This window comes from Meriones unguiculatus, chromosome 15 (genome assembly GCF_030254825.1).
Source record: "Meriones unguiculatus strain TT.TT164.6M chromosome 15, Bangor_MerUng_6.1, whole genome shotgun sequence".
NCBI classification, from domain to species: Eukaryota; Metazoa; Chordata; class Mammalia; order Rodentia; family Muridae; genus Meriones; species Meriones unguiculatus.
The window spans coordinates 46,819,787-46,847,572 of NC_083362.1; the positions used below are offsets into that span (position 1 = coordinate 46,819,787).

General features: G+C 44.4%; 1 protein-coding gene across 2 annotated transcripts in view; it reads right to left on the reverse strand.

Moving 5' to 3' along the window:
- Nucleotides 1-1,995: 1,995 nt before the first annotated feature.
- Nucleotides 1,996-27,786, reverse strand: part of Trak2 (trafficking kinesin protein 2) — a 61,718-nt gene continuing 35,927 nt past the window's right edge. For both annotated transcript variants that reach the window (XM_060368423.1, XM_021652166.2), the window contains exons 3-16: nt 27,364-27,558; nt 24,978-25,054; nt 24,317-24,433; nt 22,952-23,161; nt 22,347-22,425; nt 19,880-20,010; nt 19,414-19,488; nt 17,237-17,374; nt 12,972-13,048; nt 12,448-12,648; nt 11,267-11,565; nt 9,929-10,195; nt 7,706-7,811; nt 1,996-5,648 (exon numbers count right to left, since the gene is read on the reverse strand). In XM_060368423.1, coding sequence (XP_060224406.1) covers nt 4,970-5,648; nt 7,706-7,811; nt 9,929-10,195; nt 11,267-11,565; nt 12,448-12,648; nt 12,972-13,048; nt 17,237-17,374; nt 19,414-19,488; nt 19,880-20,010; nt 22,347-22,425; nt 22,952-23,161; nt 24,317-24,433; nt 24,978-25,054; nt 27,364-27,558 — 2,651 coding nt within the window. In that variant the 3' untranslated portion in view covers nt 1,996-4,969. The remainder of the gene's footprint in view (nt 5,649-7,705; nt 7,812-9,928; nt 10,196-11,266; nt 11,566-12,447; nt 12,649-12,971; nt 13,049-17,236; nt 17,375-19,413; nt 19,489-19,879; nt 20,011-22,346; nt 22,426-22,951; nt 23,162-24,316; nt 24,434-24,977; nt 25,055-27,363; nt 27,559-27,786) is intronic.

The window sequence follows — 27,786 nt, forward strand, 5'->3', positions numbered from 1 at the left end:
TTGGTTTGCCCTTGGTTTCCGGTTCTGACTTTAGGATGCGGTGCTAACCCTCTTGGACGCATTCAGCTCTTCTTGTGAGGCTCCAAGCACAGAGCTACACCGAGATGGACCCCTGTCAGGGGTGAGTAGGTTCATTCATTCTCCTCTCCTTCTTCCCCCACCTCACTCCGGAGGAGAGATGGGATCTCACTGCGCAGCCCAGGCAGGCCTTGGACTGACTCCCAGGTGTTGAACTCACAGGCATGCCCACCACAACTGCTTCCTGCCCCTCGCCCCTTCAGGGGAAACCTGAGAGAGCTCTGATGCTTTGAAGGTTTGTGCTTTGTGTGGCCAGCGGGGACAGGTAATGCTTGAGAATACAGGAAGGACTTGAGTAGCAACGGCAAAACAGAGGAAGGGTAGCTGTGCAAAATTCCGCAAAAAGGAGGTTTTCAGTGGCGTGGATCACCCGTAGGTGCTTCTCCTCCTCCTCCTCCTCTTTCTTCTATCTCTTGTTAAAATTTCTGGCCTTTCATAAATAATGACTGAATGTGATGTGAAAATTTTGTTCTTTAACAATTTAGTGATTTCAGTGAAATAACAAGAAAATTAAATTTTGTGGAATGGCATTTTTTGAGTTGATGTATTTTTCACTAACACCTTATTCTTTGGCAAACTTTGCATGATGAAAAAAAAAAAACATTTTAGCTGTTGCTGGTGACACCACTTGCCAGCCTCTATTTGTACTTTATTTTGAAAGTTTTGTGGCATTTGGGCCTTTCATACAAAACAATGAAAAACTAAACTTGATATTATTTTAAGTCATACTTAATACAGTGAAAACCAAGGCAGAAGGCAGCTTGGTCCTCAAAGCCTCAAAGCCTCCAATCTTGTTGGGTTTTTGATACTTACTTATGAAAGAAAGCACAAAGATACTGAGAATACTACCAAAGTTTTATGTCAAAAAGTAGAGTTTCTGACCTGTGTGTTGGCACTCACCTTTAATTCCAGTACTCAGGAGGCAGAGGCAGTCAGATCTCTGAGAGTTCAAGGCCAGCCTGCTCTACAAAGTGAGTTCCAGGCCAGCCAAGGCTGTTAACAAAGAAAACCTTCTCAAAACAAGACCCCCCAACCCCCGAAAAAAAGCAGACTTTTATATTTCATTCTTAAAATGTCCACAATAGGTGTATTGATTGTGTCTGCTTGTTTTTGAGACAGTTTCTCAGGAAAAAAAAAAAAAAAAAAGGAAAAGAAAACACACTCCTACCTTTTGTGGAATCACAGACCAGGCTAGTCTTGAACTCAGAGACCCACCTGCCTCTGCCTCCCAAGTGCTGGGACTTGGAGGCAGAGGCATGTGCCACCACACCTGGCTAGCAGGGAGCTCCGTGGAGTGCAGTGGGAGAGTACTTGCCTACAAATGAGGCCCTGGGTTCAATCCCCAGAATCACAAACAACGCAAAAAGCAAAGTTGTAAAGGAGAAACAAGGTTATTGAAAGATCATTTTTACTGATTCCAACACTGAGAAGTGATTTCTCTAAGATGGGAAAAGTGTGAACTGTGACAGAAGTGCCTCCTTCCGGAATCCTCCCCTATTTACTGCCCGCTGAGCCGTGACTCGGCTGCGGGTTGGTGTTAGGTACAGGGCTACAGTGGTGTGTGTTTATGGGGGAGTCTATGCTAGAGAAATCTGTGAGAGCTGGCAAGTGATGGGTGGGGGGGCGCGGGGAGGCGCTTGACATCAAGCCTGACCACCTGGGTTCCACGCCCAGAGCTACAGGGCAGAGCAGAAATGACTCCTGCAAACTGTCTTTGACCCCACATCATCCCCACATTAACACATTTTTAAAAGTGAAAAAAAAATCTATAAAATATTAGATCTGCTTACTATTTGACTAATGAATTGAGTTTTTTATTAGTTTAACAAATAGGGGATGTTTTCTAATAAAAACCAACATAAGGGCTCCATGCTGGATTGTACAGGGCTGAAACAAAACCCACAGGGAGACACAGGGTAAGTTAAGAAGCCACTTGTGTTTATTATTGGATTTACAATTTATTATCGGATTTACAATTGATAAAGCAAAAGGTGCATAAAGAGCTATTTGACAAAGTCAAGTTCCAAACATGACAATATTTTCCTGGAGCCCCCAGGACCCCATGCCATGCCCAGGGCCACACTCGGTGTGGACTGGCTAGGGACAGGCACTGCGCACGCCTGTGGTGTGCTAGGAGCGCAGTCTGCACATACCTGACAGCAGAGAGGAGCCCAGACACAGACGGTCCTGGCCCGGGATGCCGTGAGAACTGCCATTACCAATTCTGCACCAGGAGCCGGCAAGGCCGTGTGCAGCGTCCCTTCAACAGAACACAGGCTCTTGCGGCTACCTCTAGCTTCCTTCCTTGACAGAGTCTGATCAGAACTAAAAACAAAGCCTGTGTAGATAACATTAACATCTGAAGATTTAAACCTAAAGCTATTTACAGAAGATTTGGGATCTTCAAAATTCAGGGCAGTTTTAAGTCTGAGCTCAAGAAGACTCTCCTACGAGGTTAACAGGGTACTCAGAAATACCTGAGAAACCACAACAGAAAATCCTGAAGGAGAAAACACTGGGTTTTCCCATGCAAGCATGAAAGCACAGACCAGCCGATACCGTAAATGAAGCAAAAATGTAAACAGTATCAAAGGCTCTAGTTCTTGTTCCATTTCACAGACAGTCTGACGGAATAGCTTCTCAGGCTGTACCAAAAATAATTTTAGGTGACAGCTTCAAAATCAGCAAACCCCAGCTTTAAGACAGGATTCACTTGCGGAGACAAGCATGCACGGGCACAATCACAGGGCACAATCTTGCTGACAGGACAGCAAGATCAATTTAACTTCACAAACCCCAGTCTGGTTCTCTGACCAGAGGTCACCTGGCTGCTAAGACACCACTCTGCCTCCAGTGGTCACTTTGCAGAAGTACAGAATTACTCTCAGCAAGGAACTCCACCAAGATCTAGCTCCCTTTTTCAAGCAGTGTCTGTAACACATACAAACCTGGTTATCTGACACTTCACTACCCCCTCAACCCCACGCTTCTCTGCCTCGTGCTGTTCCTTCCTAGGAAGCTACACATGTCTGAGCAATAGAAAGAGTCCCTTCGCCAAGAACCAAGACAAAGCCTGACGACTTCACTGAGGGAGGCGCCCAGTTATTTCTAGACTAAAGATGCAAACGCTATTTTTAAAAGGTGAACTGGAATAGTTAGAAAATTTAAGCATCAGGAATTGTGTACTAACACCTGCTTCGTGCAGGGTCCCTGCTAACAGGAGCCCTTCACAAGTGTGTGCGTGATCTGTTGACAGCAGCTAGGCTGGGCAGGGGACAAAGGGCAGGGACAGCTCTACCCTTTGTTTCAGACATTTGTTTAGAAAAGTCTTATTAAAGAGTCTAGAAACATAGAAAACCCATATGTATGGATGTTGGTTTTAACCCTTTGAGTGCAAGTCTTCTTGGGGAGGAGGCTGAGGAGAGAAGGAAGGAACTCCCTGGCAGAAATGCATTCCTCTCAAGCAAAATGCTTGCAAGTTAAGCACCAAGAGGACCAAACAAAAGACTTCCTGCTTTCACAAACAAAAGAGCGGTTCCACCCTCATCTTCTCCCACCAGTGACATTCTTTCCTGAACAACCCCACGAGACAAAGCCACACCACCCTCAGAGGCAGACCCTGACCTGCCACCTCAGGAAGCAGACCTGTAGCCCCCCAGCTCGAGGCCTGCATCACGCTGCTGAAGGCCGAAACTGCACCTTCATGCCTCAATGGTTTCTCAGCTTGAAGAAAAACCAGAGGAAAAGAAGTCTCAGCTCCTCACAAACAAGACCCTTCTCTACTTCTGCAGGCACCAACAACTAGGCAGATGCTTTAATGCACATAAGGAAAACAACACAACTCAACAAAGACACGCTCAAAGCAAGCACCTGGGTTGCACTCCAGTTTATAATTTAATGTGCCTGAGAATTTTTGTGCAAATACATGTCATCTTTCATTAAAAATATGCATAGCATACTTTGGAAAAAGTTATGTTACAACTAACTTTTCTTTAAAAGTTTACACTTATAAATATACAACATAATTTAATGCCTACTGATTGATTGCACTTCTGGTTTAAACCCTTCCCGCCTCCAAGGAAATCTGAGAAACATGCAATTATGTTTGCATTCCTTGGCCACTGTATTGTCCAGAAGAAACATCCTAAAAAATTTTCCTGATTCCAATTTAATCCCCTACTTTCCTTCTTAAAATCCCTCCCAAGCCCACTCACATTGTTATTTTAAAAATTTTTGTTGTGTTGTACAAAAATACAAGTTTAAAAAAACTGGCGTTTTAATAACCATAAATACAAAGGAATCTACTGGGTATGTTTGGATTCTTAAGTGCCTGAAAGTCCTGAAATGAGAAAGTCTCCATTTCTGGTGTAAAGGACAAGATAAAATTCTTATTTTGCTAAAGATACGAGCACACGATTGGACGGATGCATTTGACCACGCACCAGCAGGGGAAGCGTCTCCTACGCGCTCAGTAACAGGCAACGCACTGCATCGACCCTTGGGAACAGCTTCCTTCTGGACAGCCCTGGCTCTTCGCTTGTACGCTCTAGAGACACAGGTGCTGGCAGCCCAGTATTACTGTCGTGTTTCCATACAGCTAGATTTATTTTCCTATTCACTTCTTATCTCCAAGGCAAGGGAATTCAGCTGAAGGAGCAAACTAACCCTTCCCTCCGTTTCTGTTTCCAAACTGCTCACGTCCATACTTTCTTTTTACTGGATTCCATCCTCCACGACCTCATCCAAATGTGTCCATCCCTTCACTACACCCTCTCCACATTCACAGCCTTTCTGCAACATTCCTTTTCTCTCAAGTTAGGCGGTCCCCATTCTCAGTGCATTTCTGTCCTTCATATGTGAGTTTATTTATGAGGTCACTTAATGCTGAGCCTCAGTCTTCCTTCAGGACACCCATTTTGGGTGAGGTTGTGCAAACTGGGGCTCCGAAGCTGCCCATCATGACCGGAAGACTCTGATTCCTCCTCAGTCCACTCAATAAACTGCCACTTGAATTTAAATAAACAGCAGACTCTGGCTTTTGAAGACCCAATTCTGCCTCTTGGCTTTTTCCATTCTCTTGGGGATCAGGGGTCTTGACCACCCTGGCTATCCCCAGTCTCTTCAGCCTGTCTACCAAGTTCATCTTCAGCTGGCCAACATCAGGAGGGGCCCTTGAAGGTCTCAAGCCATACATTTCCTGCAGGAATGTTTCAGCTGGTCGGGAAGCCAAAAAATTCTCAGAGACATGAACTCGGGGCTCAAAGGGCAAGGGAGAGGAGCATGGTGACTGCGATGGGGAATTTGGTGGTGTGGAAGGGGTGGCCAGGGCCTTGGGGCGAGGCTGTGGGAGGGGGCTCTCTGAAGCCGGGCTGTGGTACACTTTGGCAGAGATGCCTCGCTCCTGCAGGAGTTTGGCTAAGCTCCTTGTGCTACTGAAAGTGATGGTGGAGTCGCGCCGGTTTGTGATGGATTCACCAATGCTGAGTCTGTAGGATGAGGCAGGGGAGTTCACAGCTGTGTTGGATGAGCTGCTCCCGCTGCTCCCACAGGACAGTGACGGGAAACCGGAGCTGCAAGAGAAGAGAGAAAGGGAATCAGAAACACCATGCTGGCAGTTGACTTTTATTATTTGTTCTGTTCCATAAAGAAAATGCACCAAGGAAACAGTAAAGTGCTCGGCCTTATGTGCAAAGCAGCTTTTCATCAGCGCGAGGATGGCCGCCAGCTGTGTTCTTAAGGACAGTCTTTCTAGTTTTATTTCACTGAAGAACAGTGAACGTCCAATTGTTAAACTGCCATTTTAAGCAGGGTCAACTCTAACAATAGCGACACATGGATAGTCATGAAGTACCTTGGCCAGTCTTGCTCGGGAATGTGTATTTTTTTAAGAAATTAAAAATAATGAAAAGCTCTGACAGCTATTAAATCTTGTTTTTTACTCTATGCTTAGTTAAGAAAAAAGCTAAATAAATCATATATTTAAGGTCATGGTGAAATGGAAGGATGGAAGGCCTGTCTTTTAGTCAGCTTTCCTCTGTGAACCAATGCTACCAGGGTTTAATACATTTTCACTAGTACAAAATGATCACATGTATGATAGTATCAAGATTTTTAAAGAGTATAAACTAAAGACAAGTATAAAATTAATAATTTAACCAATAACTTTCCAGAGCACTAAGCTGTACAAAAGGAAAGCATTTATGAAAGCCTGATGTCTTGTCAAAGCAGCCCAACTGAGAACCTCTGGCCTGAAGCCCACTTCTCGCAAGAATTTCCTGCCCCTCTTCAGACTGTGTACCCACAAAACATCCCTTTAAGAATCAGTTTTCTAAACTCAGGGAGGCAGAGGCAGACAGATTTCTTTGAGTTTGAGGCCAGCCTGGTCTATAAGGCAAGTCTAGGAGAGCCACGGCTACACAGAGTAACCCTGTATGGGGGGAGGGGTAGAAGTCAATTTTCTAGGGCTTCTATGGGCATCTAACAAATGTGAAAAACCTGCAAACATGTTCATGAGCGCCTCTACTAGCATCTTGACTGGGTGTCACCTCAGAGCTTTTGATTGCTTCCATATGCTTCAGTTATTGTCATTGCTCTTGCTGGCAGCTAGAAATTTCAGACTCAGATTCAAGGAACACCTTACGTGTGCTAGTCTACCTGGTAGGATTCGCATACTGATTTTACTCCTCTACCACTGGCTTGCCTCTGTATCGTTTCTCTTCTTCATCTGATTATACTTTCCCTACAAAGACCAAAGTATTTCTGTGCACCATCTCAGATTCTTGGCAGGCTAGAACCAGCTCAGTATGTGGAGTCTGTGTGGTGAATGATTTGGCCTTGGCAGTTGCTGTCATAGCTCGTAGAAACGTCTTGGACAGAGCTGGGTGAGCTAGACAGTCGTGGGTGAGGGCTGGCCATGCTAGAAGGAGCAACAGTGTGCTCAGGAGGGGGCCCCGGGCCCTGAAGCACTGATAGGCGGCTGGAGCTCCACCACAAGGGCGACCGCCCAACTAACCCAACTAACCCCTGATAACTCTTTGGACACCAATGCTTGGGTGAGCTTTCTGGCTGGCAGAATTCCAAGCGTGCTGTCAGGAATTAAAGGTAAAATAACGAATCCAAGAATAAGCCTCACTTCATGGAAGCCTCAATGAATGGAGACTTCATTCAAATGTCTGATTAGATCGCTATAACCTGTATCCCTTCTCTTGCAGTGAACATGGCCACCAGCACAACAGTGCTCTGTGGGTCTTTCTAGCAGAGCCCTGACCTTGTGGGGTCTGAAGTCTCCTGACCTTGAGGAACATCAGCAGTGGAGGTCGTCTAGTAAGAAGCGTGATACCTCAAACCTTGAGCCTGCTTCACTTTGGGCACCAACAGCCTCAGTTGGGTCATTTGTGCTAGCTGTCTGCTCCTGGATCAGTCACCCTCATTTTCTACGCCTCAGTTTCTTCATCTTATCCAGCATATTCTATCTACTTCAAAGAGTTCTGAGCAAATGAGAAAATACAATGTCAAAATATTCTAAAGACAAATAGTCATGGAACACTAACTAGAACCCTGGAATTAAAGCTGAAGGTAATTGAAAAGAAAAGGTGTGTGAGGCCCCTGATTTCCCAGGCCCTCTTACCTGGGAGTGACCTGAGTGATGTCAGAGGGGTGTAAGATCCTACAGGTGGTGAAGGTGAATGTCGAATTCGTGCACGACAGACACTTTCCTGGGTTCGAAGCTGCAACTGAAATAGAGTTTTAGAAAGCCAAACACAGAGCTGAAAGACTGTTAATGACATAAAGGTTCCTTATTTTGTTAGCAATACAGCATCATCACCTGCTTTTTGTAGTATAAAGTTCCTATATGTGGGAGTGAAATACATATAAAGAGCACACTGGTATTAACTGAATAGTATATAACTGAGCTTTCAGTACTTTAAAATTATAAATAAAAGAAGTAAAAACGCTCAGAAATGAGAGAAAGACACTCTGAAACACGCATTAAAAAAAATTAAGAGCTCAAGTCATCTAGGCACTTAGGTCAAACTACTTCCCTGGTTCTTGAAGTTTTGTGTGTTGATTCTAGAAAACTTCATAGCAATTCCAGGATGAGATCTCCCCCCCCCCCAAAAAAAAAAACAGGGTTGACATTTGAATGCTAGCACAAAAGCAGTGGTGGGTAAAAATTCTGTCTCCTCAGCACAAACCAAAGCCGTGACACCGGATTATACTTGTAGTCTCCATTCTCGTATGTTCACAGCATTTTTTTCAAAGCCAGATTTATTGAAAAAGGTCTTTGATGAAGGAGTAAGATTATGATGAAGTCTTGAAAGTTTTACTACGCAGTATGTAGAAAGAGGAAGGAACACTGTCTACAATGAAGCCGATATAAACCGCAGTGACCTACAGAAAAGCATTTGTGCAGCTGAGTTGAAACTGTTATCAGGGAACACCGCTTACTCAAAAGTACAATTAACACATGGGCTATAACTATTCAGACTTGGGAATCGGGCAGGCATATTCTTGGCAGGGTGGGGGAGAGAGCTGTCAATATTTCCTGCCAATGACAAACGTAAGCTTCAAGTGAAAATCAGTTTTTGAACACTTACATCCACTACCGAGAGCTTGAAAACATCCTAATACATACAGGCTTGCCTGTTGAGGTGACCAGTAGTGACATCAGTACACCATCCAATGGAAGTGTCAACACTATAACTGTCTGAATGACTGATGCAGGTCACCAAACCACGCAAGAACGTTAAATGTTCAAAGAGACAAACAAACACATTTTAATGAAAACAAATGCGAAAATTCATTGATAGGGCTTCAGATTCCACATTGTTATAACTATTCAAGAAACTACCACTTACCAAGTTTTTTTTTTAATCCAATTTCAAACAATATCTATAATTCTTGAAAAGACTATTACAATACTTTTTCCTAGCAGGGTGGTGGTGCACACCTGTAATCCCGGCACCTGGGAGGCAGAGGCTGATAGATCTCTGTGAGTCAGAGGCCAGCCTGGTCTAGAAAGGGAGGCCCAGGACAGCCAAGGCTACACAGAGAAACCCTGTCTTGAAAAACAAAACAAAAAAAAACAAAAAACAAAAAAAGAAAGTTTTCCTTTTCTGGCTACATATTTGTCTGAGAGTGTATTTTCTTCACATTGTTCATACAAAACATTGCAACTGATTGAATGCAGAAGTTCATAAGAAGAATCTTCTATTAAGTCAGAAATTAGAGACTTGCAAAATTGTAAAACAAAACCATTTTCTTACTATGTATAATTCGGTTGTTCTTTAAAAAACAGTATTTGCATAAACAGAAATTTTATTTTTAAATGAGTTAATTTTTAAAAAAGATTCATTTATTTAATGTATATGACTGCTCTATCTGCATGTAAACCTGCATGCCAGAAGAGGGCAGCAGGTCTCATAGATGGTTGGTTGTGAGCCACCATGTGGTTGATGGGAATTGAACTCAGGACTTCTGGAAGAGCAGCCAGTGCTCTTAACTGTGAAGACACCTCTCCAGCCCCAAATTTTTTATAAGCTCTCAGTTTTTATTCTAACTTAATTAGTATCAATAGACATAACACATATAGATAAACCTGGGATTGGTAGGGATTTTTAAGAGCATCAAGGGACCCTGAGACCAAAGGCTTACAAACCACTGATGGACCTGATCTCTCGTTCTTCCTAACCTACTTCTGCAGGCTGGAGGGAATTAGAAATGTCTGCACTGCTACAGGTTTTATTATCTTATTTCCACTAGTGAATACACTCCAGTGAGACTGTGCAGGGATGTCGGGATAGCCGCAGGAGGACAGCACAGTGTACTGGTCACCCAAGCACCTTCTCACCTGTAACTGGTCCACCTGCTGAAGTGATGGGTGGGAGGAAGATCCCTGGGGCGGGTGTGGGCGCTGCAGATTTCTGCTCCACCTGAAGAGGCTGCTGAACCTGGAAAGTGATTCCCTCTTCTTCATCCTCCTCTAAATCTGAGATGTGATAGACGACATCCTTGGGCATCTGGGTGAAGCCTTTAGTGATGACGCCTGGTCGGGGATCAAGAATGGTTCCCAGGTTTGGTTGAGCAAGCTGCTGCCAATGATGTAGCGTCTGTGACCCTGAACAGGCGAGAAGGAGAGGCGTGCTCTACATTGCTGACAAACCCTCAGTCTCCAGGAAGCTAGAATCATGTGAGAAATAACACTAACAATAGAGACAGACATAAACATTTAGTTTTGACATTTTGTTAAAGTTTTAAATCTAAGTTCTCTGTAGAGCACTGACATGATGCTGAATGTCTGAGCAAATAACGTTTGAAAGTCAGTCTTCAAAGGGACATCTAAAGAACAGTAGGGAAAAACCCACTAAGGCGTTTTCAGCAGGCCCCAGGCTGCTCGGCAGGAAGAAGGCCGCCCTCCTCAGGGACAGCTGCACCTTCCCAGGGGGCAGCACCTAACATTCACCCACATTAGTCTAGGAACTTCGGAGCAAAAACTGGGCACTTAGGTTGGAAAATAACTTGAATTTCTTTGCGCACTTATCTACTTGTTCATGACTCTCCCTTTCCTGGACTTCCAAGAAGAACAGAAAATTGTCAGTGATCAAGTGGCGAGCACATCGCTTTGGCTCCAGCCTTTGCGACTCTGATGCCCTTGTGACCAGTGTAACATCTATTTGTGCATTGTGGTAATTTCGTCCTAAGATCGGCAGCTCTACCCAACACCTGCATCGCACTAGCAGTCTTCATAGGACACCTGGTCAAACGTCTGTTTAGTCAGGAACTCCTTAGCACAGCATCAAAGAATCACATCAGTACCCCATAACTCATTCATTTTTAAGCTGCACTTAAGATAAAGCTGACCTGACGGAGAAACCGTCCAGGCACACACGTGTGTCTCCGTGTCAAGGACACTTCTCCAGCGGATCCTTTTCATTTATCACAACCTGTAGGTCTTACCATGACAACTGCTATCAATGGTATCCCGTAGCGAAAGTCAGGCCGAGAGCCTTCCCGTTTCCCTCTTCCACCAACGCTAAAACATCAGAGAGGACTGACTGGCGGACACAGGCCCTCACCAACTGCCCGGTCACGGCAGCGCCACGCAGCAGCCTGTGCGCACAGTGCTCTTAGGTGAGCTGCCGCACAGGCCTCAATTCCAGGAGGGCTCCCAAACCTTGTTACTCAGTACCTTCCAGAGGCTTGACAATCTGTAGCTTTTCTGGCATGAAGCTTCGAAGGCAGCTGGCACTGCCGAGGTCCATCGTGTCCGACTGGTCAGTGCAGGATGAGGCCAGGTTCTCCGAGAGGGCGTCGCGGCTGCTACTACCTTCCTCCTGCTCAGCCAGAACCTGGATCTTCCGTTCCCACTCTTCGGCGAAGAACTGCTTCTCACTTAGGTAGTTCTGCCTTCGCAGGCTAAGGCGATGCAGTGCTACGGCCAAATCACTCTCTTCAGTGGGCTCCAGCTGGTTCGCAGGCTGGGAGTTCCTGTGGGGAAATCGTATTCACTCATGTAGACTGAGCAATCTAGAACTCTCTTTCTATAACATGGGGCATTCAAAAGACTGACCCTAAGAATCAGCTATTTAAAATACAGGAATATCAACTCTATAAATTACCTCTAAAAAGCAAAGAAGTATGCTGTGTTTGCTAACTTTTCCATGCCATTTAATTATGAGACTGCAGGTATGACTACCTTTACGCTCAGGCCAGGCGGTCACAAAGTAAGGATTACCACAGTTCACAGAATCTGTCCCTGAGAGAGGTGCCACACAGAGAAATGCTAGCTCTAAACTACTTTGTGCTATTAATCCCAAAATGTGAGGACTTAAAGTGTGGGTAGGGTGTGGGGTCACATGCCAGTAATTTTAGCGCTCAGGAGACTGAGGCAGGAGAATCATGATTCTGATGGCAGCCTGGGCTGCACAGGAAAACACCCTACCCAAAATCAAACAAAAAAACAACAGAAAAAAAAAAAAAAAAGAAAAAGCAACTGGTACTGACAAAGGTGTGAAAAATTTATTTTGGGCCACAACCACCCCCAAAACATGCATAATATTTAGAAAAAAAACAAAGATCATAAACTATAAAATACTATATTCTCATGGGTCTCTGTTGTATACATATTTTTTTCACTTTTCAGCAGTCTGAAATTGGGAGGTATCTTAGAATTGATGTAGAAGGAACATGGCAAGCGAATGCACACCTCTCCTAACACAGGTGCCAGGATGTAGGGCACCAAAGCGCAATGAGAACTGCCAGCTGCGTTGGCTTCGTGGGCAGTGTGGGCTGATGCTGGGTCTGCGTGTGTGAATCTGCTCTACCAACACCCTAAGCCCCGCAGACCCTGTGCCAAGCCCCGTGCCTTACCCTGGAACCTCCGTGCCGATCCCTTGATTCAGGACTGTTTTGTCCTCTGCTTGCTGGACACCAGACTCAAAGGGCTTTGCTGTCATGATGACACTTGAACGGTTGGAGCCCGGGATGGGCAGCAGGGCTGGGAATGTGACAGAGCGGCCCCGAGTGTCGTTGGCAACCTTGACAGTGTCAAACACCCTCTTCTGCTGGGCCCTGCCAAGAAGGGAAGGAAGCATTCATTCCTGTCACCGCCACCCACTAGCGTGCTTCACGAGGGCTGTGCACGTAGACAGAACCAGAAATAAAGCCGACCGGGATGCTCTCAAGTTTGGACAGGAGGGCTCCCTCAGGAGAGGACGGCCTGTACCGTGGGCAGGTTCACGCCTGCCCGGCGTCCGTCCCTTTGCACTGTGGCGGCGTCTTCCCCAGGACCTCACGCTGCCTGCAACCCTCCCCCACACTGCACTCCCCACCGGCCACTGCTTTGGAATTTCTACTCCAGGGGCACAGCATCAGCTCTTGTGCCCTGTACTTACTTTTGTTTAAACACAGATTCCTCATCCAAACTCAGCTTTTTACGCATGGTCCCTTCAATCTCAGCTGCCAACGATTCCTAGGAAAAGGAGTTCAAGATTTGCAACAGGGTTATTCCCCTTAACTGAGCTCAGAGTCTATACAGCCTTGTATTTTTATGTTATAAGACATGAAAATGAGGACTAAAATTCCAAAGGGCATGTGAGACTGGAAATAAAGACTGTAAACAAGAACCAACTATGTTTTCAGGAAGCATTTTTCTGATGTGGCAATGGACAAGGCCAGTAGCTGGAGAAACTACACAATGTACGTGGACATACGAACACAGAAGGTCCAGCAGGCCAGTCCGAGGCGAATCTGCAAACTGTTTTCTTCTTGCTTTGTTGTAATTTCGATGTTAATGCTAATGTACATATATGGTTTTGACCATCTGGTCAGAGATGAGCCCTCCAGCGGGTGGATGCCTTGCTCAGTGGGGCTGCGCCGGGGAAGGCTGGGCCTGAAGGGACCGCTGTGAACCTGATCTTACACCCACAGATTCACAGATGGAAAGATAGATCCACGGAGGAGCGTGCAGGAAACACATGTGTCTCCTGACAACCATCTGAAAGAGTCCAGAGCCACAGTACTTTAGTGGCCACTGGTATATCTGGAATTCAGGTCTTGGGCTCCCAATGTCATTTCTCAAGGTCACCAGAGCTCCTTGGAGAAATGGTTGATTCCTGGGCTGGGACAAAAAGTACAAAATTTGCACAAAAGAGATCCTTATCTGCGACAACTTGAGTATCAAAATAAATAATAAAAGTGGCTCATAACCCACCAAGTAAAACAGAAACCCTTGCATTACACTGACTAAACAAAGATATATGTCAGAAAAGTGCTAGTAAAAGTCCATTAGTAAATAATGAAAAGTAAAAAAAAAAAAAAAAAGATGGAATTAGAAAACTACTACGTGTAGCTGTAATGATTAACTTTCACTGTTAACTTGACATAGCCTACTATCACCTGGGAGAACAGCCTCAAAGAGCAAGCGTCTACAGTGGGTTGGCTTGTAGGCGTGGGAGTGTGTGTGCTGTCCTATTTAAGCTAACTGAAGAAGTCCCAGCCCACTGTGGGCAGCACCGTTCTCAAGGCAGGGGTTTTTGAACTATGTAAGAGTGGAGAAGCTGGGCTGAGCTGGCAAGAGACTGTGCACCCTTCGTCTTCTTTGCTCTCGACTGTGGGTGTGATATGGGCAGGTGACTTCCGTTCCTGCTGCCTTGCCTTTCCCATAACAGACTCAAAAACCTAGAATTATGAAATAAAAGAAACTCTTTCTCCCCCAAGTTGCTTGTTGTCAGAGAATTCTATCACAGCAATGAAAATGAAACTAGAACAGCAGTCTTTGTAGAAATTACCAAAGAACCCCAGGTGGAGCTAAAACCCCGGGTGAAAGTTTGATGAAGACCATTGAACACTTGGTTAATGTAGTATCTCCTAACTTTAATTCACGTACAGTAAATTATTGCTAATTAGTTAGCACATGATTAGCATTAACTTTCAAGTGTAACAAAGTGGCAGATAACACTTTAACCAAAACTTCTTAGTTAACATTGATAACAGGATGAATGTACCTCCTGAAATAGCACAGCATCATTTCACACTGAAATAACTACACACAAAGCTATCCTGTTTTTTAATCTGTGCCCCCACCCGTGTGTGTGTGTGTGTGTGTGTGTGTGTGTGTGAGTTGGTTCTCTCCTTCCACTTTTACATGGGTTCTAGGGTTCAAACCCAAGTCTCTAGGCTAGTGTGGCAAAGGTTTTTACCCACTAAGCCATCTTGTCAGTCCCCAAACATGCCCTTCAAAGGACAAATCTAGAGCTGGGTGCAGTGGCCTGCACACGGAGTCTCAAGCGATGAGGACGCTGAGGCGAGAGGCCCACTTGCGCCTAGGAGATTGAAGCTAGCCCGGGTAATGCAGAGACCCTCTCAAAATGAATGGATGAGTCCATAAGTGAGGGAATAAACACAAACCATAGTTTACAAGTAACCGAGTAAGAGGCACTGTTGGGAGAACTGGGGAAATGGAGTGGGCTCTGTGTATTGAGTCAACCTCTGATGACAGATGGCTGTAGTGCCATTATTCAGGCACGTTCTTGTCTTTACTAAACACTGTCCTGTCTTTAGTAAGCATAAACGTAAGCACTAAGGGGTAATAGGGATCTTGGCAACTTGCTATAAACTAGTTCAGGAAAACAAAAACAACCACCAATCAAGAAAACACTGAGAGAAAATAGCAAATATTATGTTAAAAACTAAGGAATCTATGTGAAGAATACAGACATTCTTTGTACTACTTTTTAGAATTTTATTCTTAAATTTCAAATTATTTTAAAATTAAAAAGCAAAATGTTGAGGATGTAAGCTGTACAGCACTTGCCTAGCATGCATAGGTCCTGAGTTCAATTCCCTGAACTGGCAAATAAATGTTTAAAAAACAAACAAACAAACAAACAAACAATATGGTTCCATGGGTAAAGGTGCCAGCTGCCACAACTGATGACCTGAGTTCAATCCATAGGGCCCACTTAGTGAAAGCAAAGGCCTGACCCTAGAAAGCTGTTCTTTGATTTCCATCAAGTATGAAAGAAAAGTAGGGAGACAAGAAAAAGATAATCACTGGCTGGGTACAGTGTAATCCCAGCACTCAGGAGGCAGAGGCGGGTAGATCTCTGTGAGTTCAAGGCCAGCCTGGTCTACAAATAAATCCAGGACAGCCAAGGCTACACAGAGGAACCCTGTCTCAAAAAAACAAAATAAAAAAGATAATTACTGAAAAGAAGCCCAAGAAATGAGGTCATAAGAAAGAATGACCAGAAAAGGAAAGAAAACAATTGCTAATAATATTAACACACACACACACACACACACACACACACACACACACACGAGTCTGGCCAGTTTGTGCTACACAGCAAGTTGGAGGTGAGCCTGCACTAAAAAAGTACAGTCACAAAAGCAGTCTTGCACATAGTCTCTGTAACAAACAGGTGTTAGAATAGCTCTTTGAAGCAATGTGGTAAATAAACTCAGTGTGTCATAAACTCAATTTTTAGTTGTGTTCTACCATTTCCCAAATACTACTTATTAGTTAAAAAAGAATCAAGCTTCCTATGAGAGACTTGCACTCTAAGTAAAGTTAAACCTACCAAGAAACTTAAGATTTACAGATCGAGGTTTATTGATGGGATCCCTGAAAATCACAGCACAGAAAGAACCAACTCTGAAAGTTGTTCTAGAGCTTCTCTTGCTGTGATAAACCACCATGATCAAAAGCAACTTGGGGAGAGATGGTTTATTTCACCTTAGATATTAGAAGCCCATTACCCAGGGAAGGCAGGGCAGGAAATCACGGCAGGAATCGGAAGCAGAAGCTGAGGCAGAGGCCATGTGGCTTGCCCCACCTGCCTCCTCGTAGCACTCAGGACCACCAGCTCAGGGATGGCATCCCCAAAGTGACTGGGCCTCTCACATTCATCACCAATTAGGAAAATACCCCATAGGCTTGCCCACAGGCCTATCTCATGGAGGCCTTTTCTCAGTCCAGAGTCCCTCTTCCCAAGTTACCCTAACCTGTGACACGGTGACAAAATACTAGCCAGCACAAAAGTTGTCTTCTGGCAACTATGTCCACGACTCATGAACAGGCACATGTTCATGCACATACACTAAACAGAAAAAAAAATCACACAAAAAGTATATGGCTGGGGAAATGGCTCTGTGGGCAAAGGTCTGTGTTCAATCCCACATCGTGGTGGAAGGGAAGAACCAACTCCTGCCAGTTGTCTGACCTCCACACCTACACTCTGGATCACAGACATCAAATGCATACAAGGCAAACAGATATAAAGATTAAAAAGTATGGCTGAAATAAGCGGTATGTATTTAAGTATGGCTTAAATACGATGGGTCTAAGGTAGGATACCCTCATCTGAGTGCTCTGTGGTACACAGATCAGAGTTGTACACAGTCTGGTACACAGTCTCCTCAGAGTTCACCTCAAATCCTGCAGCAAGTTTTAGAGTGTCAACTGTGAAAATAAAGATGAGTGCTAAGGAAGATGTGGATACGCAAGTTAAATCTTGGCACAGTAATTGTGTCCCAGAAACAAGGGCAAAGCATGTTCTCTCTTTCCCAGATAGCTTATACATCACATGCTGTAAGACAGAATCTAATCTTCTTTTCTTCCCTCCTTCAAGAACATGGCATCTTTCATATTTCTTACCCCTGTGAAAACTCCGTAAGACTGGGAGAAGCAGAGATGAGCAGTAGGACCAGCTTTGCTACGAAGCTCTTTTATTTCTTCTTGGGACTCGTGTAACATTCCCAGGCACTCCATGTTTCTGTCCTGTAGCTCGTGAAGCTGACAGAGGAAAGTGGTACACTTTGTTACCCTGACAATCCTGGCTAACCGAGAACCCCTAGGTAAGGAGTTTTGAGGGGGATTAATGTTACCCAGGGCCAGCACACTGTGAAAATATCACTTCAACAACACAGACTCTGATGCAAACTCAGTAAGAGCATCTTCCTGCTGAACCGCCAGGACCTGAGAGGTCTTGGGCGAGTGCCATAAAGACACAACTTCTCAAGCCTGAAATTGCACAGACAACCTAAACTGTCGATGCAGTGTCTGATGGCTCAGACCCAAAACACCCATGGAGGAAGCGTGAGCACACTCTCCAGTCAGGTTTAGCATAATAGTATATTTTCTCATGAACATTTCCCTTTAGTCTTTCAGGAACAAGATCAAGAGTCTAGAAAGTGACTCATTTACTCTCGGGTTGTCCCATCAACCTAAAAAAGCTCCCCCCCCCCCCATGTTTGAGAACCTTTTATAGCAGTCTAGTAAAAGATAAATTTTAGGGTATATTTTTCATCATTATTTATTACAATTCATTCACTTTGTATCCTGGCTGTAGCCCCCTCCCTCATCTCCTCCCAGTCCCACCCTCCCTCCCTCCTCTCCCCTTATGCCCCTCCCCTAGTTCACTGATAGGAGAGGTACTCCTCCTCTTCTATCTGACCCTAGCCTACCAGGTCTTATCAGGATTGTCTGGATCTTCTTTCTCTGTGGCCTAATAAGGGGGAGGAGAGCAGGCACCTGAGTTCATGCCAGTGACTGTTCCTGCTCCCCTTACTAGGGAACCCCTGTGGAGACTGAGCTGCTATGGGCTACATCTGAGCAGCGGGTCTAGGTTCTCTCCTCAGAGTGTATTTTAACAGAAAGCCTTTCTCTGAGGGTAGCATGTGTTCAGTTCTTCAGGATCACAGGGGTCAGGAAGCTTATTTAAAATGTGCATTACCCTGCCTCCCATTTGAGAAACTTGGTAGAAGCCTCCCCCTTTTTTTCTTCTCCATGTGCTGTAAAGCCGCCCTGAATGAGGAAGCCCTGGAAACTCACGGGACATGTGACCCACGGCCACTGCTCTGTAAACACCAGACGCACCACACACTGGGGAGGGGGTAGGGTATGTGTGTGTGCACTTATGCACGTGTGCGTGTGTGAGGAAACATCATCCACTCAACTCTGAGAAAGCTCGTGTGAGATGTTCCTGCGTAAAGAGGAAGCAGAGCTTCTGCCCACGTGTCAACTGTGCTGACTGTGGACACTAGGTAGTGAGCAGACACGGGGAAATGCAATCTGGAGATGTGCCCATCTTCAGTGTGGTGCGATGGAACTACAGCAAAGCTCGGGGGGAGGGAAAGCTCCTTCAGCAGCCTGTCTTGCTTCAGCAGTAGGGCTGCAGATATTAAGTGTTAGGGACCCTGTGTCCACACAGGGAGGTTCAGTAAATGCTAACAAATCCTCTTAAACTACAGTGTGCATTCTCCCCAGCATTGGGGAACCATGGTAGGAGGGTCTCGAGTTTGAGGATAGCCTGTGCTTCACAGAGAGTTCCATGCTAGCCTTAGGCCACATAGAAAACTGTTTCAAAGTTAAAAAGATAAAGGAAGAATGTACACGCAGTTCTCACTTGGTGAACTGAGTATAAACTCAGGATGGTGCCTAGGAATTTATTTCAAATTTGCTACATAAAAATCATGCCTGTACATATGCAAAAAAGCTGAAACTATTTAGAGGGGCAAAGAGGACTACGAATGGAGAGGAGTGAAGGGTACAAGTGGTAACATTCTTGACATATTGTACCTATATGGAAAAAAATTAAAGTTCTATATTCTTAAAGAAAGTCAAGGTTTTCTGTCTTACTCAGGAGGAAGGCTGTCATGAGTAGCTTTGGAAACAAGAAATGCTTTATTTCTTAGATCTCACTAACTTCACCTCAACTGTTTCTTGTTGCTGCATTTGCACTTAAAATCTGGCATCTCTCTTAATTCTTACAAAGATGCATGGCACTCCCTATTCCCCTCCTGCAGGATGGAGAGAAAGGAAGCGCTCATTACCTCCATGGTCAGTTGTCGCTGGGCGTCTTTGGAGGCCTGCAGGTGAAGTCTCAGTTCTTCCTTCTCGATCACATGCTAACAACATACAAGAGGGACACGTGAGGCACTCCCATGGGAAGTGTAACTACTTCTTCCCTGCAAAGACATAGCAGGCGTGTCTATCTGGGGCACAGTTTTCACCTAAGGCAGTGAGCCTGTCAGAAGCCAAGTGAGAGTAATAAAATAAGCAGAACACAAAATACACGTGTTCAAAATTCATCACTGACATCACAAACTTCTCAGGAAAATCTGATATATCTTCAAAGATAAATAGTTATTTGTGATACCCTGGCAGAGGAGCAACACTGAGAGAACAGAGAGAACCATAAAGGGGCAGAGCCAGGTTTGCTGGGTGTGCAGCACTTAGGATGCAGCAGTGCACCAGGCCCGCTTAACCACCATGGGCGGAGTGAGCAAAGGAACCCACTTCTTTGAGTTTGTGCTGAAGATCCACAATCTGAGACAACAGGGAAGAGATCTCTTCTTGGTATCGAATCAGCTCATCACTCTTGCCCGACAGTTCCTCAGTCATTCTGGACATCTGAGCATTGGTTTCACCTGGGAAGCAAAGCAAACGTTTAGAGCCAGTGTAAAGGCAGAATTGGAATCTGACCCTCATTTGTAACACGCACTGAAGTTCTGTGAGTAAATATTTAACAGAGAAAAATACAAACGTCTCTACGATAAATAAACACTGGGAATTGGAGACAACAATGCTAACGAGAGATGACTTAAAAATGCAAATATGCTAAGGAGGTGATTTAAGCTTTTTCTTCATGAACAAAAAGATGTTTGTGTCAATCTTCATGAAAGGCTGAAAGGAGAGCTAGGTTAGTCATGTACTAGTGCCACTAAGAACACTTCCGGGGCATAAATAAAATTTCACAAGCAATGAAAATCAACCTTAGCAGGCCTAACAAGGAAAAGCTTTCTAGAAGGGAACTGCCCCAATCCACAACAGGCTGTGACAAAGCTGCTGAGATGCTTCTGTAGGTCAAGGTGCTCAGGGGTACCCATCAAACCGAGTGAGGCCCTAGACTAATTCTTACATCCCAGCACACGTGTATAGGTGAGACAGAACCCTTAGAACTAATCTGGGGAATCTTTAGTTCATATAGCAAATCTCACATCCAGACACAAGCAGAAAAACGACTTTTCACTTTTTAAATTGCCATCTTCCCACTGTCAGAGGGTGGCAGCTAAGAATGGAAAGGAGAGGAGAGCTCCAGGGACAGTCAAGTCTCTGCATAATGGAGAAGGTGGGAAATGAGGTAGAAGGGAGTTGGGAGCTCCTTCCGGATCTCCAGTGCTCTGTTGATCTGGGTTTCCCATTTTGAGACCCACACTCAGATGAGCTGATGTGACACTTGTCTCTTTCAGCATTAAAGGGGATGTATATTTACAGAGCAATCCAACAATCTCTCTCCATGAATTAAAATTTTCTTTTAGCTCACATTCCTTGAAATCAAATCGCATCCCTTAATAGCAGAGCTGGCACTGAATGCCCATGGTTAGGCTGTGTGCCAACCTTTAAGCTCTGGTTCTACCACTCACTAGTTCTCTGACTTCAGAGTGATGTATCCTCTCTCTGACTACAAAGTGAGAGCTTTGGCTCTCTTTTTCTCTAAGATTCTATGGCTTATCTATAGAAAGTCAGGTCTTTACTTAACGATGATGAGCAGATAAATATCTTTTTTTTAAGATATTTATTTTTATTTTTTTATTATTAGTTACATTTTATTAACTCTGTATCCCACTCCCTCATTCCCTCCCAAACCCTCCCTCATCGCCTCCCTGCCCCTTTCCAAGTCCACCAATTGGGGAGGACCTCCTCCCCTTTCATCTGACCCTGTTTTATCAGGTATCATTAGGACTGGCTGCAAAGTCCTCCTCTGTGGCCTAGCAGGACTGCTCCTCCCTTGGGGGGTGGGGAACTCAAAGAGCCTGTCGTTGAGTTCCTGTCAGAAATAGTCCCTGTTCTCCTTACTATGGGAAACCAATTGGTCACTGAGCTACCACGGGCTACATCCAAAGCAGAGGTTCTAGGTTATATCGATACATGGTCCTTGGTGGAGTGTCAGTCTCAGCAAAGACCCCTGTGCCCACATATATTTGGTCCTTGTGGAGCTCCTACCCTTTCCACATCATACTGACTCCCCCCTTCTTTCATATGATTCCCTGCACTCTGCAGAATGTTTGGTTATGAGTCTTAGTATCTGCTTTGATACACTGCTAGGTGGAGTCTTTCAGAGGCCCTCTGCGGTAGGCTCCTGTCCTGTTACTTGTTTTCTCCTACAAAAACACGTATGTGTCTTAATTTGGGTCTTTATATGGGTACAATGTGATATTTTGATTTTCAGTAACTGTTATGGTTTGAGCCTCAAAGTTTGGTTGGAAGCTTGGTCTCTGGTGAAGCTTGGTGTCCAGTGTGGTGGTGCTGAGGTGATGGGGGCTTGACAGCAGAGCTTAGCAGGAGGAATGCCGGTTACCAGGTACTGCCTTCGGAAAGGATCAACACTGGGCTCTCCAAGGGTGCTAGCTAGTTCCCTATACTTCGAGCTGCTGTAAACAAGACTATCTCATGTGTTTGGCTCCTTCTACATACAGCTAATCTCCTTTCTGTTTCTCCATAATATTTAAACAATTTGGGGACCTCACCAGGATTCAGCTCTCTACTGTGTAAACCCTCTAACCACAGGATTGTAGCCGGATAGCTGCTTTACTTTAAGTAACTTTACTGTAAGTAACCCAGCTATAGGTAATTTGCAATATTGACACAAGAGCAGACTAGGACAGCAACCATTGAAAACTGGTTCTATCGAAGCCAATGGTCTAATTTCTGAGCTGGAGCTATCCCACCTAACTGCCCCAGGGCAGCAGAGGCTACTACTCACGAAGTTCTTTAACACAGTCATTGACAAGCTGTTGCTCCTTCTCTTCATAGGTAAAGGTTTCAGTCTTGATATGACAAGCCTTCAAGGGGAGAGAACACAGCAACGATCAATGTGACAGTACTTCCTGGTGAATCTGCAGTGAGCACTTCATAGCGCTTTGCCATTTGAAGAATAAAGCTCATAACTTATGAAGGAAATAAAGCTATCCATCAAGTTTAATCTCTCACAGAAAAAACAGAAAAGGTAGGACAGACCAGACCTCTCCTTTCACTCCTTGCAGGCCTTTGCATGTGCCTGCTCACACGTCTCCATCTCTACTTGATGCACCTCTAGCCTCAGCTGAGATGCCACCTGCCTGATCCACACCACTTTACAAACCCAAACAAACTGTAGTTTTATGACATAACTCTTCTCAGGTAGTGTCTGTTAGCTACACAAGGTGTACACGCTACGCTGCTGCTGTTTTATCTGTCAACCTGCTCCTACCCATTCTCAGCAGGCCCTAGGCGACAACGGAAGGCACGGTGGTATCTGGAATGCTGTGCTGTTTCATCTCGCTAGCACCCAGCCCTGAGCATACAGTGTGAGGGGACAGGGAGCCGCACCTTGGATCGAAGGGCTGTGTTCTCTTCTTCCAGCTCCCTGAGCTTCTCCTGCAGCATGTCCAGCTGCAGCAGACCCTGAGACAGGCTGAAGGACTCATTGAAGCGAAGAGGGGTGGAGCAGCTGGAGTCAGTCTCACTCTCCTCGGAAGCAATGGAGACGATTCGAAGCAGCTCGTCTTTCTTGGACAGCTCATGCTGCAGCTGATTAACCTGTACACGGAGCGTGACAGAACATTCCTCACTGCTTACAGGCCGTGCAGCTTCTAATTCGTGGAACAATGGCTTTTCACTGTGAAAGTCTCCCACCACTTCAGCTGCTAGACAACTGTAGAGTGACAAACACTCCTTATTGTCCCCCCCACCCACCCAAGACAGGGTTTCTCTGTGTAGCCCTGGCTGTCCTGGACTCCCTTTGTAGACCAGGCTGGCCTCAAACTCACAGAGATCTGCCTGCTTCTGCCTTCCTGAGTGTCAGGATTACAGGTGTGTGCCAAGACGCCTTGTTATGACTTGTACTTTTAAGCTGTCTCTAACAATGCAAACTTCCTAGCATATATACATATATATGTGTGTGTGTGTCTCCTTTTGTTTTGGTTTATGAGTAAGATGCATTTGGGTGTCTCAACACCATAGGCTGTCAGATAAAAAGCCCACTACTTCTTTTGGAGCTGTTGGTCAATACAAATCACACTACCTCTTTTGGAATTGTTGGTCAGTGGGGTCCAGCAGGACCTCAAATATTACAGGCTGTAGCCACTGCTCTTGACTACCCTCCAATACTTGATGGTAAGACCCTATTGCTGAAGATACTACATATTTGAGTTATCAAACAGGAAGCCATCAGGTTGGTACTCACCTGGAAGTGTAATCCCTAATGACTAGTTTTTACAATACTGACAAGTGCTCTATACACACTACTGGGGCACAAAAGTAACCATCCTTTTACATAGCTGAGGACGCTGCCACCTATAACAACAGCCAGCCCAGCAAGAAATGCTTACTGGTGCAATAGTGGCACAAATGTCATAGAGTAACCTGCCACTTTCTGATTAGATCTAAAGCTTGTTTCACAAGACACAACTCATACTTGACAGCATTAACTTAGGGTCAAGAACCCATGGTCAGGTAGGTCATAGGCCCAGGGAGAGGACCTACTAAGATTATTCTGCTAGGCCAGACATAAGACTAAACTGACTCCTCATGACCTAGCAGTGCACCTTCACCAGGAAAGTTGTGTTTTGCAATATATGGAAATGTATAGTCAACAGGTTGTTAATATTTCAGAAATATCCAAGGAAATACATCTCCACTAAATAAGGCCTACACATTATTATTCCCATTCCAAATACAAGGCCAGAGTCTTACTTGATCAAAGGCTTGTCCCAACTGCTCCTCCAGGGCTTCATTCTGCTCAGATAAGACATGGTTCCGCTTTAGGAGAGCTTGCCCAATTCGAGCAGCTAGCTCTAGATCTCGGTCCCTCTGTAAAGTAACAAATAGATATTCTCTTTGAGTATAAAAAAAGCAGATGGGTGTGCAGCCATGGCCAAGATGAAGGCTCGGGACCTGCGCGGCAAGAAGGAGAAGGAGCTGCTGAAACAGCCGGACAATCTGAAGGTGGAACTGTCTCAGCTTCATGTCACCATGGTGACAGGTGGTGCCACGTCCAAGCTCTCCAAGATGCGGGTCCTCCACAAATCTACCGCCCGTGTCCTTACAGTCATTAATAAGACTCAAAGAAAAACCTCAGAAAATCTACAAGGCAAGACTTTTTCAACAACTACTTCTTCCTAAGACGGGGGCCAGATAGCATTATATCCACCCTTTCACCCACTTCAAAATGAGCTTCAGGAGCCCTTAAACTTGGGATGTCTGCTGCCATATCACTTGTTCAGCTGCAACAACCACTGCAGAACAACCCAGAGATCAGGCTGACCATCATGTTTGACCCGTGCAAACCAGACACATTCTAAATGACCCTCAAGTTTTAGGTTTTTATATGAAGAAAAAAAAGATACATGCCTACCTCTGCCAGGAGATGTGTAACCATGTCAATGTCATTGTAGGTTTTGGTCATCTGTTCCACTCTGTCTGTGCCTAGGACTAAGACAGTTAAAAACAACTCTTTATAAGGTTTACACACCAGACAACCTAAATTACTCATACAAATCCAAAATACCAAGCAAGTTTTGCAGAGGTCACTCAGAAGAATAAAATACCAAGTTTTTCAGAGGTCACTCAGAAGAATAAAATACATGTGAAAACAAGAACAAGTGTTCATGTATATAGCCCCCAAGATATAGCAGCCATTACAAAAAAAGTGCACACACACAATAAACTGACAAAGTATCAGGTGGTCACAAGGCAATCAAGTAACAACTACTTCTGCCCCTCAGGAGGTAAATTTGGTGCACTCACATTTGAAAGTGTATGCTGCTATCAAAGAACTGAATTATAAGGTTCTCACAAATTTAAAACTTAAGAAGCAAAGAAAACTGCTAATTCAAAATAGGTTTCCTTCTAAAAATTCCTGGGAAAATACCAACAATCAATAAGAGCAACTGGACTCAGTATGTATATATATGTATATGCAAATGTAACACAAAAATAAATATAAAAAAGTACATTATGCAAAGCTTTATATTATATTTAAGCTAAAGATGCTAGCATATGAATGGAACAAAAATTACAGAATATAAGGTCATAAACTTAAGGGGTACAGGAGTTGAAGGGAGCTGGCAGGAAGGTGGAAATAATGTAAATCAATACTCATGTGAAATTCTAAAAAAGATATTTAATATTTTTAATAAAAAAGACATTCTTGAGAGCCTTAATTTAACTTACTTCAGCTTTTTAAAATATTAAAGGCAGAAATACATCTTTATTTGGCCTTCTTCATATTTCAACTCAAAATTAAACATTATTTACACCCCCAACACACTCCTTCCCTCCACACGCGTGCGTGCACACACACACACACAGACACACACAGACACACACACACACACACACACACACACACACAGGACTAAGAAACTGCCTGGTTCTAGAAAACTAACATTCAGAGCAGGTTAATAATTACTGTAAAATAAGCATTCCAAACACAACAAACCAGCCATTCTCTAACCATAGCCTGTCATTAAAGCCTGGACAATGAGATGGCTCAGCTGGTTAAGGCCCTGTTGCCATGCCTGGTGACCCGAGTTTGATCCCTGGAACCCACTTGGCGAAAGGAGAGAACTGGTTCCCACCAGCTGTCCCCTGACCTCTTCCACATATACATTACAGTACCAGTGCCCCTCCCTACTCTAAATAAATAAAGGTAATAAAAAAAGAAAACAGCCTAAAGTGCTCACTCTAAATAAATAAAGCTAATAAAAAAAGAAAAAAAGCCTAAAGTGCTCGCTGGGAAAATATGCAAGATCCGATGTAATCTCCTAGGTAAGTCAAATGATGGGACTGTCACAAATGTCGAAGCTGAGCTTGGAGACTTTTACTACATATTCTAACAGCTTCTATGTACAGAAAAAACATTTTTATACTGAACGAGTAGTGAAACAAGTTGAAAAATTCAGAAAGAAAAGCTAAACCAAAAGAAAATGGAGTCCTATTGGGGCTCTGTACTTGGGACAAATTCAGCTCAGTCTTTTACTCTGGGGGTCGCTGAGGAAAAATGAAGGCTATTATGTAGTTCACATGTGTTTCTCCTTGGCATGACTGAATGTACATTTGTAGAAGCATGCTTGTAGTCCCCAGCAGTCAGCCGGTGCAGGCAGCATGATCAATTCAGACCAGGTACATGGCATGTGCAAGGCAGCCCAGGCTACATAACTGCTTGTCTTTTTTTTTTTTTAATTTTTTATTTAACTTTTATTAATTACACTTTATTCATTTATAACTGCTTGTCTTTAAAAAATAAAATACAATGTGCTTATGCATATAAGGGCTATGCTCTTTAAGGAATGGCATATTTCCTGTGACTGTGTTTAATAAGGAAAGAAAGGAACCCCAAAGCCAGCACACGAGATGCCCAAGTACTGGGATAAAAAATGTTGGCAGACAAAATACAGATGCACAATCATAAATAATTGCGCCGCTTTTAAAGCAGTTCTGTTCTCTCCTCACCCTGAGGAAAATGTCAAGCAAAAGACAAAAGAGTGTAAACTGTTTGCAATATCTCCTTATCAGTCAAAAGCATGGAACCAGATCTCTCAGACATAACAACTGTAATCTCTCCCTGTCAGGTCAGGCTGAGTTAAAGTAGCCAGACACTGAACATAGCTACTAAATGCTAAGTATTTTAAGACAAAATACTAAAGTACCCGTGCCCTTTATTTCCATGTACAGAGTCTAGATAGGTAAAAACAAACAACAAACAAACACAAATAAGCAAACAAGCAAACGAAACTCACTCATGTACCGGAAGGTCTCCTCAGCAAGGACTGGAGAGAGGGTCTCGGATGCATCCTGCTGCTGGTGTGATGACTGGGCCCAGTCTTGGTTTTCGTAGAGAAAGAGAGAGTCTACTCTGAGCTTGTACTGTGGCAGCTGCTCTTCTAGCAGGTTCACCAGTTCAACTTCAGGGAGGTCCTCATTGGAGCAGACATCTGAGGAGGAGAGTGCCCACAAGTGAATCCAGTGTGCAGCCCTCACCAAACTTCAGTGAAATTAGCTTTTTGAAAGTAGGAAACCAGGTCTGGAGAGATGGCTCAGTGGTTAAGGGTACTTACTGACTGCCCTTCCAGAAAACCTGGGTTCAATTCCCAGCACCCACCATACAGCTCACAACTGTCTGTAACTCCTGTCCCAGGGGATCTGACACCCCTACTCAGACG